General features: G+C 48.4%; 1 protein-coding gene across 1 annotated transcript in view; it reads left to right on the plus strand.

Annotated features, from left to right (window-relative positions):
- Window positions 1-14,202, plus strand: part of ATRX (P-loop containing nucleoside triphosphate hydrolases superfamily protein) — a 173,858-nt gene extending 159,656 nt beyond the window's left edge. Inside the window, exons 24-26 of the mRNA XM_087373082.1 lie at window positions 10,649-10,727; window positions 10,817-11,106; window positions 13,719-14,202. Of these exons, the coding sequence (XP_087229208.1) occupies window positions 10,649-10,727; window positions 10,817-11,106; window positions 13,719-14,070 (721 nt within the window). The 3' untranslated portion in view covers window positions 14,071-14,202. The remainder of the gene's footprint in view (window positions 1-10,648; window positions 10,728-10,816; window positions 11,107-13,718) is intronic.
- Window positions 14,203-14,818: the final 616 nt, after the last annotated feature.

A 14,818-nucleotide genomic window follows, 5' to 3' on the forward strand; every position in this document is an offset into this window, starting at 1 on the left:
AAGATGATCAGTGCCAGAGTTCGGCCTCTACTTTCAGACCTCGTCCATGACACTCAGACAGGCTTTGTCCAGGATCGCAGTATCCTGGATAACGTCTTCACCTTTTCAGAGGCGGCGGAGTGGGCTCAGCACAGCGGATCACACCTTGCCATTCTACTTCTCGATTTCGAGAAGGCCTACGATCGCGTGGATTGGTCCTTTTTGAAGGGGACTCTGGAGCGGCTAGGTTTCCCGGCAGGTTGGATTCAGGGTATCTCAGCTTTGTACAGGACAGCGTCTAGCAGAGTCATCATTGGAGGCAGGTTGGGCGAGCGCTTTAGCTTGGAGAGATCAGTACGTCAGGGCTGCCCCCTGGCTCCTTACTTGTTTCTCTTCTTCGCCGAGGCCATGACTTACTACCTTCGGGCGAGGTCCACAGGGCTCAGGGGTATTCGCCTTCCACTCCGGGAGGACACGGAGCTCTTGGACTCGGAGTACGCAGATGATACAGCCCTTTATGTCCAGGACGACGAGCGGATGCTAGAGAGGGTGCAGATGGCCCTGGAGGTTTTCTGCTCGGCCGCTGGGGCGAAAATCAATTGGAACAAATCCGTTGGTTTTCTCACAGACCCTGGGGCGTGTTCTCAGTGGGGGCGATTTTTGGGCTTCAGATGGATTCCACGTGGACAGACAGCTAGATACCTTGGCTTCCAGGTTGGCCTAGACATCACACCAGCTCAGCAGTTTCTCCCGGTGCTAGATTCCATCCGACGGAAGCTGGCTTTCTGGAGCACTGCTAAGCTCTCTCTTGCAGGTCGTGCCTTGGTAGTCAACCAGGTCCTCCTAGCCACGGCTTGGTATGTGGCTTCCTGCTGGTGCTTCTCGAGATCCAGCGTGGCACAGCTCAGGAGGTTGGTTCGGAACTTCCTTTGGTCTGGGGAGGATGGTCATAGAGATATCAGAGCCAGGGTTGCGTGGCAGACAGTCATTCTTCCGCAGGCTGAGGGTGGCCTGGGGGTCATTGATCCAGAGCTTCAGAGTCAGGCCTTGTTAGGCAAGCTTGTCATTCGCGGTTTGACCCCAGGGGGGCAGACGTGGAAGATGCTACTTCAGCAGGGAGTCGGCTCGTGTCCCGCGCCGAGGTGGAGATTGGCTACCGTCCTTCAGGTGGATCTTCACCTCCGCCCCGCTCACTCAGCCCCGTTCCCCTCTAGTTCGTAGCCTCCTCATGGTCTGGAGGCGGCTCCGTCTCAGTCTCATTCAGTCCCCTCCCAGCTGTCAGGAGGAGATCGATCGCCAGCCGCTTATCTGGAACAGTCAGGTCAGAGATGCCGAGGGCCTTCAGTTGGGGGAGAGATCACATATCAGGTGGGACGGTTGGATGAGGGGCCCAGCCCGATCCCTGCGTGTTTGGAGGGATACGTACAGACATCTAGAGATGACAGATCTTGCAGACGCAGCTGGAGGTGCACGTGGAGCCCAGGCGAGACGCATGGAGATCGACGGAGCGATCCCAGCGGCTTGGTTGGCCCCACCTGAGCCCCAGATCATCATGCCTGGTGACACCCGATGGCTGGGACAGTTCACCCCCCGTGGCATTCCACTGGTGATCGCAGGACGTTTGGATGACTCTTCTATTTCCTTCTTCGCGGTTTCTGGGGAGGGACGACTCAGGACAGAGGGTGCGCTCATCGACCCCCTACTCCCGTGGCAGAGGGTTCGGGTCGTAGGCCTCTTGGGGAAGGTCTGGCATACCGACCCTAGCATCGAGCAGGACCAGGTGCAGCTCTGGCGTCTTTGGCTTTGGGAGGGGCGGGCCTTGGCAGAGCTTGATTGGGATCCAGGAGAGTGGTGGTGGCCAGAGATTGTGACAGGTCAGGGGCCGACCTCTTTCTTCGCCTACAGTACGACTTTGGGCAGGCGAGTTCTCGGGAGGATGCAGAGCCGCCCCCCCACCCAGCGACCCAGCTGGTACGCACAGGGTCTTTCCAGGTTCTTTTTACAGGCATTCTGGAAGGCCTTGTGGGAGAGTTGGCGGCCACGGAAGATCTCATACTTCCTGTGGCTTCTTGCCCACAAAGGTCTTCCAGTGGGGAGCTGGCTGAGGTAGATAGGCCAGGACGGATGTTGCCAGATTTGCCATGCGGATGAGGAGACACCAAAGCACTGCCTGTGGAGCTGCACTCGCGCCCAGGAAGTGTGGAGGTGGACTTTTGGGATTCTTACTCGCGCAGCACCAGAGCTAGGATTGATCACTTGGGGCGCGTTCTGTTGGTGCAGCACCGCACCTGGTCTTCATCACTTTTTTGAGGCATGTCAGCAGGACCCCACTTTCCTTGTCACACAGGGCACGTGGGGACCGCTCGAGGGTATCCCACAGCACCTAGCAGAGGCTGACACAGGAGTTCGGGAGAGGCAGCCAGTATGGGAGATTATTAGCAGCATTACAGGGTGGCACATCTGGACCTCGCGCTGCGCGCAGATCCTCGGTGGCACCTCCTTATCGACTGCCCAGATCATGGCGGAGATTTGGAGTGAGATTATCCATACCCTCAGAGGCCAGTGGGACCAGATTCAGGGAGACTCCCGGGCCGGTCAGGAGAAGCGGAGACGCTTCCTCCGGACTTGGGACACACAGGGCCTCTTCTTCGAGCAGACTACGCAGGGCCTTCGGTGGCACTACTCACCACCCCGATGGCTGTTCGTTCATACTCGTTTTCTCCCTCCGTGAGAGGATGGTTTTCTATTTTGCTACCTTTTAGGGCTGTGTCCGATTTGTGACCGCAGCCGTCAGCTATAAGCTGACCCCTTGTATCTTGTTCTCAAAGTAATATAATTAGCACTGTTTTTTCGGAAAAAAAAAAAAGAATCTGAAATAGCAAATGCTTCAATAGAGAGTGCAGCTGAGTGATCATCAAGGTGATAAAGCCCCTTTTTCAAAGTGCCAGTGAGAACTATGGCATTGTCATCACGAAGATCATATACTAGGCATCTGTATCCATCAAAAATCACTCTGAAACCTGAAGTGGCAATTGCTGAAATTGAAATCAAGTTGACTTCAATTCCGGGCACAAAAAGAAAATTAGTCAAAGTGACAGGATGGCTTGAAATGGATGTGAGCTGTACATCTCCAATTGCTTTTACAGCATAGGAAGCATTGTTAGCACATGTGACAGTCCCTCCTCGAGGTGCATTAGCTAAGGAATGAAACAACTATTTGCAAGATGTGACGTGCTTGGAAGCACAACTATCAAAATACCAAGACTGAGCATCATTAGCAGTAAAGAATGCATCAACTTGGGAGGGATCAAAGGAGCAATGGATAGCCCATGCCCAATCATCTTGGAGAGCATGTGCATGTAAGGCATCTGCTGGCTCGTGGGACTCAATAGTATGTGAGGCATTAACTGTCAATCTTGCGTTCTTTTTCTCCGAAGCAATGCGCTTCCTGCATTCTGAAATTTCATGCCCTCGCTTGCGACAATAGTTGCATCTTTTCTTCTTTGACTTATCTGCTGTATTTTTAGATGCATTGGAGGAATTGCCACTGTTAGGCGCATATTTAGGCTTGCCCATAGGCTTGGAAGCCTTGCCTTTTCCTGTCTGCTGTGAAGCAAATGCATGATCAGGAATAATAGCTTGCCTATTAGCACGACTTTGCTCGTATTCACTTTGCTGTAAAAACAAAGTGACTAGATGATCAAAAGAGCAGTAGTCTGCATTACCCATGGCCACTAATTGAAGGGTTGTAGCAAACCCTTGATATGTATCTGGCAGTCCATTCAATGTGGTACTGACACATAGAGTCACGTTCATTCATACTGACTTCCTGCAATTTACTTAAATATGCAACACGTGCCTCATTGGGAATCTGATAAAGAGAAGCCAATTTGTCCCAAGCATGCTTTGCTATCTTGCAAGACCGGATGTGTGGAATAATGATTCTCTTGCATGATAAAGCAATACAGGATTGTGCATTTGCATCTCTTGCATCCCATCTTGTTTGTTCCCGAGTTGGAGCAGCAGCAGGGGTGCTAGAGGATAAAGCATCAGGAGGGGTATCCTCTGTAGAGGGACCAGCAGTAGTAGGGGTAGCCACTGTAGCATTAGCTGGCCTCAGATCAACCCCAGAAACAATATTCCAAAAATGCCTTGCAACAAGAATATGTTTCATGAGATAAGACCACATTGGATAGTTGGTGCCATCCAACTTATCATCTTCACGAAGAATGCCAAATAGATCATGATTGTTGCCAGCCATTGCAAATGGGATACCCTAAAAAGAAATGACCTGAAAACACAAAAGCCTCAAGGCTATCACTGCAAAGAGCTGGCTGTCCAAAAAATGACAGCAAATGTCTGCAAGTAAATGTTCTGCAAATTTTCGGCCCAAATCAAAGGGCAAATGCAAATTTGACCGAAATGTGATTGTGTCAGGCAATGACTACTGCAAAAATCAGCAAATCTGGCAAAAGCCCCAAATGTAATGAGGGCAAAAAAGCTAGAAAGAGGGCAAATACAGAAAAGCCCCAAATTTTGCTGAGATTTTGCAAATGTGACCCAATGTCTTGCAATCTGACCCATTGTCCTGCAAATGTGACCCAAAGTCTTGTAATCTGAACAAGAAATTGCAATCCAAATCCCAAACCTCCAATGTCTTGCAAGAAGTTGCAACCAAAACAAGGGAAATGAACTGAAAATCCCAAATTTGCCAATGTCCTGCAAAAGTCCCAAAACTGCAAATGTCTGTAGATGACTGTAGTGAGACTCAAAAAAGGGTATAGTAAGCAAGAACCAAGAACTTGGTTCATAGACAATGCCTAAATAGGTACGGAACTTGTAGATAGATTCGCACGTGTGAAACCTGTACGGAATGCCCGAAGCAGGTACAAGCTGACTGCAGTGAGACCCAAAAAAGGATGTAGTAAGCAAGAACCAAGAACTTGGTTCACAGCCAATGCCTTAATAGGTACGGAACCTATAGATAGATTCGCACGTGTGAAACCTGTACGGAACGTCCGAAGCAGGTACAAGCTGTACGCATGGAGGTACACCTGTAGGTACTCTTGTACGGAGGCAAGTGCGCCTGTACGGAAGGTAGGTACGTGTGTACGGAAGCAAGTAAGTCTGTAGGTACGGTTGTATGGAGGCAGGTACGTTTGCAAGTACAATTTGTATGATGCAAGTACAATTGTACGACGTAGGTATGTATGCAGGTATGGTAGTATGATGCAAGTATAGTTGTACGACGCATGTACCACTGTACGGATGGCACTAGACTGCAAGTAGAAGGGCAGTTGACGGAATATGCGAGGCATAAACGAGCAAAGCACGTGACCTGTACGGGCATCCGTACAGTCGTACGAACTGTACGGATGGGGGCGTAACTCGAGCTGGGAGCAGGGACCAATGTAGGTCCGGGGGCAGGATAGCAATTCCTAGGAGATCTGATACCACTGAAGGTGCGGTGAGCGTGGGAGCAAGCACACGAGTCGAAGCTTTAAGTAAGCACTCTCCGTGCCTAACTATCTTATGGATGAAGGCAGCTAGGCATCCTTAATTAGGATAGGAGAGGAATCGGGAGAGGACCAAAACCATCTTCGAAGAGTGATAGCGGCCTCGGATCTCATATTAATACAGGGCTCTTGAAGACAAAGGGCTCACTAAGGCCCTTGCTGAGTGCTAAGTGCTAAGAATGCAAAAAGTTAGTACAAAATAATTTTAGGAAAAAAGAGCAATCAAGTACGGCTCAGAACCAGAGCTCCAAGACATGTGGAGGCTCTATATAACCTAGTTCCTTGATTGCCCTCTTATGTGATGCAAAGAGCTCACATATTTTTGTTTGTCGGGCTGTCTCCTGTGGTGGTGGGGGGCGCGCTCTTTTGGATCTCTGTATCCGATGGGCTACATCAAGAGTAATGCCTCATCTCTGGTGGTCCCCTCTGAGGAGGGATGAGATTTATCGAACCTCAATCGTGCGTGCCCATTTGTCGTGTGTGGTCTCTGCGTCTGTCGTCCAGCTACGTCCTGGTGACGGGTCTCACTGCTGATCCATAGTGCTCTCGTCTTCTCAAGATCCTCCCCCTCGATCTCATCTGGTGCTGGCTCAGATGAGTAAAAACCAATGACGCGTGTCTGTGCTCGGTCTAGCTCGGTGTCCTGAGGCATCGATTGTAGGTGAGAGAGTAAGACAGCTTCGGGAGGCCTCAACCAAGTGGCTCAACCAGCTACCATGGGCTGAAGCAAAGGGCTCTCTAAGGCCCTTGCTGAGAATGCTAGACCAAGCTAATGATCTCAAAGACTCAGAAACTCCAATGGGTAGTGTGAAAGCTTCGATGACATATCCAGGAGTCGTTGTATCTCTCCAATAGGAAGCAAGGATGTCACATATCTGTAGCTGTCGAGCTGCCTGTTGTCGTGGCGGGGGTCGTGGTCTTCGGGATCTTTGTATCCGGTGGGCAGCATCAAGGGTGACACCTTGGGTTGGTCGGTCTCCTCTGAGTAAGGCGGTGGTGGGCAGAACCTCTATTGTGCATGCTGTGGTCCTCCTTTGTGGCGCCCTCTCCTCTACCCTGTGGTCTAGTCTGCTCTCATGTTAGCGATCTCCTCATCCTCTACTCCGATGTGTCTCAGGGCTGACTCAAAGGCATAAAAATCGGTGACATATCTTTGTACTCGATTAGTATCCTGTGGTACTGTCTCCTCTTGCTGCCTGATATGGTGTAGCAAAGTCTCCCTGAGCCGCCGTATGTCCATCAGAAAGAGGCCGACACACATTTGATCATGGAAGTGGATCAATCGGGAGAGTCGTATGAACCCACACCCCTCCTGGTAGAAGCATTGGTAGTGTCCTTGGATCTCAGGGCAAATGCATAAGGAGTGCTCCTCCGTCTCCACTACTACCAATGTGCATATCTTGCAAATCCGCTTCTCTCTAGGTGTGCCTGCAGCTCTCCATGCCTCGATTCTCAGTTGGTGAGACGAGACTCGCATCTTTCCTCTGGTAACTCGCCTGTCCTCCAGATACTGGGGCCTGATGATCAGTGCAATCGCCTGATATCCTCAAGAAATGGTCCCGATAAAACAGGATCTTGGTAGGAAACTCCCGATTCCCTCCCCAAGTCCGTGAGGTATGTAGCTGAAGTAGATCCAACCGTATGATGCGTTTGCTCTCATGTCGTGGGATCTGGAGGGATGGGGAGTCCAGACTATGCTGAAAGGGGGGGAGACGGTCCATCTGAATGCCCTGAGACCAAAACCATTTGGAGATATGTGCATACCAAGTTGTGGTGATCCCGCTCTCAGCTAGCCGTCTGGATGGCTCTAGTGCTAGTCTCGGTAATCTCCCACATCCTGTGTAGAATTGTTTGGAAGATGACATCAATCTGCAATGGTGTTATAGTGAACTCAGCCTGTATGATTTGGTGAGGAACCGATGGCTTACTCCTGATTATCCTGGACTCCATGACATGTAGTCTCCAAATCTGTGCCACTCAGATGCCGGTAAGTCACATCCCCAAACGAGTGCTGCGTACATGGCTATCGGTCTCACTAGTGTATCAAAAAGCTGCCCCTTCGTCGGGGGATCTTGGAAGTGTGCCTGGAAGCACAGTCTCTAAGGCTCCTTGTCCTCGTGTGAGTCGTGCCCTAGTTGCATGTGTCATCGTCAAGATAGGCCCTACGAAAATTCCTCCAAGATATGTATAAGTATGTACTATCTCCACTGGCTCCCCGCGATACGTGAAGCTGTGCCGCCAAAGTACTGCTCGTGAAGTGTTGAAAATCATAACCTTGGTCTTGCTAAGGTTAACCGTCAGGTCTCTCTCTGTGTAAAATACCTCTAGAGCCTCAAGATTATGTTGTAAACCTGCTGCAGAGGAGGAGATGAGAACTATGTCATCTGCATACTTCAAGTAGGGATCCCTCTCCTCACAAGATGGCATATAGTAAGATTTGTATCATCAAATGTGCAAGTAGGGATCCCTCTCCTCACAAGCTGTCAATGAATGTTGTGATCTCGTCAATGTAGAGCCCAAAGAGAGGTGGAGAGAGTGGGCATCCTTGCTTCACCCCGATCGTGCTCTCGACCCAATCTGATAGACCTCTAGGTGAATGTACCCTCCCTATGACAGACTCATATAGGCTCATCACACCCCAGATCATGTCCTCTTGTATCCCCATCTCCTGAAGCTTCGGTATCAATTGGTCTCATGGAACTGTGTCAAAAGCCTTTCGAAAGTCTACGAAGCACGCATAGACTTTCTGGGATTTGGACCTCACCTCCTCAATGACCGCTTGTAAGGTAAAAATGTGATCCAGGGTGGAGTGATGTCGCTGAAAACCTGCCTGTCCTAGTGCTCCCTGCCCATGTGCCTCAATATAGGAATTGATCTCTCACTCTAACACTGATCCATATATCTCGGCTAGTGTATGCCCTATCATGAGCATGCAGTAGTTTCCCGTATCCATTGGGTCTCTTGCTTTGTGTATCGGCACAATGGTAGTGGTGCTCTAGGTAGGAGGGAAGCCACGATATACCATATGGTTAAACATTTATGCTAGGATCAGATCCAGGATCGCTTGGCCATGTGCAAAGTATTCTGTCCTCAACCCCTCATGGTCCATGGCTTTCTGGGTGTGCAGTTGATGTAATGCAGTCCGTACATTCTATGTATTGAACAAAGAGGATGTGGTGGGCTTGGGTAATGAAGACAACTCCACAGCGGTGTCTGCATCTTGACATCATAGAGCGAGGTCGCATATGTGTGCCAAACTCCTACATCAGTGATAGGGATGGGTGACTTACCCTCACAGAGGAGCCCCCATGCAAAGGTGGGATCTTTCCCTCGAAAAGACCTAATCACCCCATCCATGCAATGTGAGAGAAAAACTTGTCTCTTCTGACGAGTCACTCGACGTAGTATCTGTGCCGCAGTTCTCGTAAGACGCCCCACAGCCTCCTCCCGTGTAACATAGGATCTCATCTCTCGGCACTCATCATCGAATCATGGGTTCTGGGGCATCCTCCTTGCAAGGGAGCGTGAGGTGGGGAAAGATCTGACTGCAGCATCCTGAACCAATGATACTAGAGTGTCTAAGGCATGGGCAAGATCTGCATAGTCCCCAAGATATTCTGGCAGGTGACTCATGTATACTGTGTCAAGGGCATGGTCAAAGTGTACATGGACCCGTGGAGGCTGGTGGGCTTTGCCCAATGGCCAGCATGGGGGTCGAAAGGTTGAAAGTCAGATAGGAATGGTCAGCACGTAGTGGGGGGGTGGGTACATTGAGATCGTTTATATGTGACAAAAATTGGGGATCCCAAAAGGTAGTCCACTGTACTCGATCCCCCTCCATGTGGGAAACAGGTGAGCCCCCCTGACAACGGCCATCTGAGAAGATCGTTACAAATAATCAGATTGTGAACTGCACCCATATCTAGTAGATGTCGACCATTTGCAGTAACATTTGGTGCATCATCTGATCGTCTCGTAATCCCAAGCTCAGCCGGATCTATCTCTGGCACTCTGAGGTGATCAGCCTCAAAGTCAACCCCTGTACGTGTATTGAAGTCACCCAAAAGTAGAATTCCCCCGTCTGGAGAACTCCAGAACATCATCAGATCTCGTCTCCTATGGGCTATGGCCCTCTCTGGCAACCTCATGTGCGTACGATGATGGATGTATCTAGAGGGAAGTAGCATACTGCAAAGAAAATCGGGCATGCACCAGGTGGCTGAATCTGTACCCACATGTGCTGTGTGTGTTCCTCGTTCCTATGACAGATATGTAGGGCCTCAAGTGTGGCCTGAAAAGGACTGCCACCCCTCCCTGATCCTCGTATGCCGCTGTCTCTCCTTGTCTCTTTTCTATGGACTGATTCCCTCCTTTATGTACCCTGTCACAATAGGCAGTCCCCTCTCTGGGCTCTCACGGGTCTCTGTGTAAAAGATCACATCTCTGTCAGTCTATGTTTCAGAGAAACCCAAAAGATCAGACCAGAGGGCTCCATTGCAATTCCACACAGCCATTTGTATTCTACTTTGTGCACTTTTCTCAAGGCCCCGACACTGTCATGGGCTGTCTATTTGACTTTCCTCCTCCTCTTGACATGATACGATTGTATTAAAGTCCTCTTGAGAGCCAGTAGGTTCTATGGGACTAGTGACCACTATTAGACAAATAGTGGTCAGTTACATCCAGTGTATGAAATCACTACAAAGCTTTCTATTCTGTGAGTATTTGTTGAGCTAGTTTATGTGCTAGGCTAAGTGCTTTGTTGCGGTGCTCCATGGCTGCCCCACCTCTAAAGAGAAAGAAACAAAGAATGTCTTTGGGAAGCCTTGCAGGCCTATGAGGTGTGTGTATAAATGTGTGTGCCGCACCCCCAAGGCCCCAACCCCCTTCCTATCCCCCCAATTTTCCTTCTTATTGTTTTTTCCGTACAATTGGATATTTTGTATTCACTATGAAAGTATATATAGACCTGAGCTCTTGTCTCAAAGGCTGGAGCTGACTGTCCCCAATACATTCAATTTGTAAACAAAGGGTGTGTAATGCTATTAATTATTTTCTTTTGTGAGAGGTTGTATTCTCTATATATGTAAAATACTCTCAAGCACAGTGTAAGTCTGAATGTGTGAATACTGTTTTCATCTGCCTTTCTGCAGGTTTGGACAGAAAAGGCCAGTCGTCGTGTACAGATTATTGGCATATGGGACAGCAGAGGAAAAAATTTACAAACGACAGGCAAGCAGTAATTTTCTTGTCGGGCTCACATTATCATAAATTGAAGGGTGAGAACTCTTAAAGGTAGATCTATTTGAATTGTTGAACAGGTGGCAAAGGAAGGCTTGGCTGCAAGGGTGCTTGATGAGCAGCAAGTTAGTCGACACTCAAAGATGGAGGAGCTCAAAGTGCTTTTCAAACTTGATGATGACAATATGGATCTTCCTTTTAGCAATGCCATCGACTCTGTAGAGGGGCAGGTGGGACCAGAAATGGCAGGATCGACCCCTCTTCAAATGGAAAACCATCAGAGCACATCTTTGGCTAGCTTTGATGTTTCTAATCACGAGGCACCTGAAGATGATATTATGACCAGCCTTTTGATCGACCATCGTCCCAAGTAAGATAGTGACACTTGTGTTATACAATATTGGTTTTGCATTCACTCTTATAGGGTCCACTTATTGCAATAGCAGAGCAAAAATACAGATTTCGGCATTATGAAAATCTGACGGTTTTCTATGACTTGAAACCTCCATCTGCTTTTGTACCAAGTCAAACACCAAATTACATTTGAGAGACTATACTTGCATATTGCTACATGGGTCTAGCTAATTTATTTGCCTTATATATGAGGTTGTGACTTTTTACTATCCATTGTCACTTAAAATTGAGGCTCTGTAAGAGGGTTTTGGATAGTTCCAGTCCTGAGGTTCATAGTTCATCCCAGCCACCTGTCAAATCAGAAGATCTAGTATCTTGTTTTGAAGTGCCAGCAGAAATTGAAAACATCCTAGAGCTAAATTGTTTCATCAACCTCCTGCTTGTACCTAATCCCAATCCTCATGTGTTACAGTGGAATTACTGCCTATCGATTCCTAGGCTCAGATTTCAGCGAAGAATATGTATCCTCTGCCAGTGCTGATTCCAATCGATAGCAATTTGTAAAGTAGGAGGAACTGAGAATCAAATGTCATCAATAGAAGAAATACTGTTTTCAGAAAGCAGATACAGGCTACCCATTACATTGGGACTTCAGCAATAGCAAGTAAGACGGGGCCGTAACCGCGAACTCAAGACCTTGGCGAGGATCTTGTATGCAATATCAAGCTAAGTGATCGGTCTCCATTGCCCGATGTCTCTCCCCCTTTCAAGATCAAACAAATCCACCCTCTGCTCAGGGACTGAGGAAGGGAGCCCGTGTCGAAGGTCTCCTGGCAGGCTAGGCGGAAAGGGGTGGAGACGATCTCCCAGAAGTTCCGGAAGAAGGCCAGATTCAAAGCCATCCGTGCCAAGACACTTCTGGGTTGGGAGAGCCTTGAGGGCTTCCCAAAGCTCCTCATCTGTGAAAGGCTTCTCCAGACTCCTGCACAAATCTTGCGAGTCTACCATCGGAACATGATCCCAAACTAACTCACGGCCCACAATACAATCTGGAGTCATCCTCTCCATCTGAAAGAGATGGCTGTAAAAACTTTTGGTCAGGTCTGAAATCTCCTGCGGATTAGTGTGCATGATGCCCTGCGGATCCCGTAGACGCTACAATTGTGTGCTTGCCGATTGGTGCCCAGTGGTATGAAAGAACTGCTTCATCATCTTGTCCCCCTGTTGTACCGACTGGGCCCGAGAGGAGTGATAGGAGAAATAGAAACCCAACGGGGGCAGCAAGTGCGAGACTTGCAGTTGATGTTGGACGTGCAATAGGTGCCAAAGGAGCGTTACGAGGAGGGGCCACACCAAAAAACTTCTTGGGCCTTTTCTTTTTCTTTGGCCGATCTCTAGCAAAATGCCCAAAGTCTTGCAAATCCGACACTAATCTTACCTGCCCAGAATTCGACTCTTTGATGAAAAAGAGAGCCATCGCAGTGCTAGAGCATAATGTGGTCATTTGAAATGTTAGGTCAGACACGATGACCCTAACATTGAGATCTCTCTAACCAGCCCAAAAGAAGCTCTAATCTTGATGAGGAATCGGCGATAAACCTGTGGAAGGTGACGTGACCCATTTGTCCTCCTCTACAAGGTCGAAATTCAACGTGAAAGGTGCGAGGAAGATCCTCTTGGAACCATTGACTAGCTTGGAGCGCTGTGCTTCTAGCTCCAAGAGAGAAAAAAGCCACCGGAAAGAAACCTTGTCCCATAATCGAGCATCGGAAAGGCCAGGGGTATGAAGGTAATGCAGCAAGCATGCAGTCCCTATCTGCTTGTGACCTGGAGAGGTGGGGCACATGGATGTGCGCAAAGAGTGTGGTGGAGCTCTCAAACGCGACACGTTTTGAACCAGCAGCAACTCGTCTTTTGGAAAAGTACAAGGAGAGAGAGGAGACACTGAAGAGAGAGGCTAAGAAGGGAGAGGGGGGGGGGGGGCGGGAAGGGCTGAGAGGAGGGGAGAGAGAGGGGAGGCGAAGGGATGAGAGGAGTGGAGGGGCTGAGAGGGAGACAAAAAGAAGTGGAGGGGGCTGAGAGCAGAGGGTAGGGGGCGGGTTAGCAAGCAAAAGACTAAAGGGGAGGGGCAGCGGGGGGAAGAAGCAGACTGCAGGGGGGAGAGCAAGCAGGGCGGGGAGTGTGAGAGCAAGGCGGAAGGGAGAGGCAGCAAGGGGAGAGAGCAGGGTGAGCAAAGGGTGGGGAGAGACAGCTAGAGGTCGGTGGGGAAAGGCAGCAGGGAGGGAGGGTGCACGACGGGGAGGAGCTGCAGCGGTCGTATGTTTTTGACCTCGTCTACAATTTGAAACCTGAAGGACACCTTGGTATTTAAATGAATATCGAAAGGTCGTGTTACAAGGTGTTTGAATAAGTTTCCTGCCATGCGATTGCTGTTCTTAACTTGTTCCTCCACTGTTCTATTCTATGCTGCTTTTGTAATGATAGTGTTTTCCACAGTGATGATTGTCGGTTTATTGTTAAACAGGACATGGTACATAATTCGTTAATTAGTACGCTTGACCAATTAATGAACTCATTACAGCTCAACAACAAATACCATAATGCAGCACAATTTAATTGTTTTTACAGGTGGATTGTTAGAATTCATCAGCACGAGACTCTCTTGGTAGACAGAGAAGATGAGAAGCTTACACAGGAAGAACAAGCGCTGGCTTGGGAGAAATTCAGAAGAATTGTGGAGAACTCTACTGTTGATTGGGTGCAAGTAAACTCTGAGTCAGGTGAATATGCAACTTCTCAGGTTCAAAACAGCTGGGCAGTGTCAGTTCAAGCTGCACAATCAACCTGCTCAGCTAAATTTCATGCAGAACTCTTGTCATCTCAAAACACAAAAAATAACGAGCATTTGAAATGCACAATGTGTCAGCGCATGATTGGGTGGGAGCATATAGTAAAAGGTCGATCACGAGGGACCCATTAATGCTGAAAAGGGGTTTGCAAAAGCGTCATTTAGGGAGGGAAGAATCCTTGTTCAACTGTAAGTGTAAATTTCCCTAGTAATGTCTTGTTGACGACGGGGTGTATAATGATTACATGTATATATTTGTAAGCTTTCAAGCGATTATTTTTATCACAGACAGACTCTCTCGCTCTCTCTCTCACTTTTTTTTGGGTGAAATCTTTGATTGATGATATTATCTGAGTAGCAACCTCAAAATAAGGTGCTACAATTACATCAACTGAAAATTTCAGTATATGCCAAAAAGACCTCATGATCTATGCAGCGGGTCTGCAAGCAATCAAAGAAAGATTACTGCAGAGAACGCCTAAAAAAGCCAAACAGAGAGAAAGTAGGATCACCAAAGACTTTACAATTCTTGTATGTCGATAAAGTCCATAGTGCCCAGTAGCGAACCCAAACACACACACACACACACACACAAAAGTATGCACCTACCTACTACCTTGAGTGTCCAGGTTATTGCATTCCCCCATCTCGGTTGGCATTGGTAAGGGAAAATTTGTGTCAATGAACTTGAACTAGCAGACTTACGATGACTCAAGGATTATGTCTCTAGCAATTAATCCTTCACGAACGTTAATTTGAATAATAACCACATTCACATTTCAATCACACGACACATTATGCTCATTAACAGTTACCATCTTTCAAGAGAAACTAATCTTGTATATCATGAATACTAAATTTGAATGGCAAAGAACGTGTG

This window comes from Dipteris shenzhenensis, chromosome 3, assembly GCF_047967505.1.
Source record: "Dipteris shenzhenensis isolate YYH24624 ecotype China chromosome 3, Dip_SZ_1.0, whole genome shotgun sequence".
NCBI classification, from domain to species: domain Eukaryota; kingdom Viridiplantae; phylum Streptophyta; class Polypodiopsida; order Gleicheniales; family Dipteridaceae; genus Dipteris; species Dipteris shenzhenensis.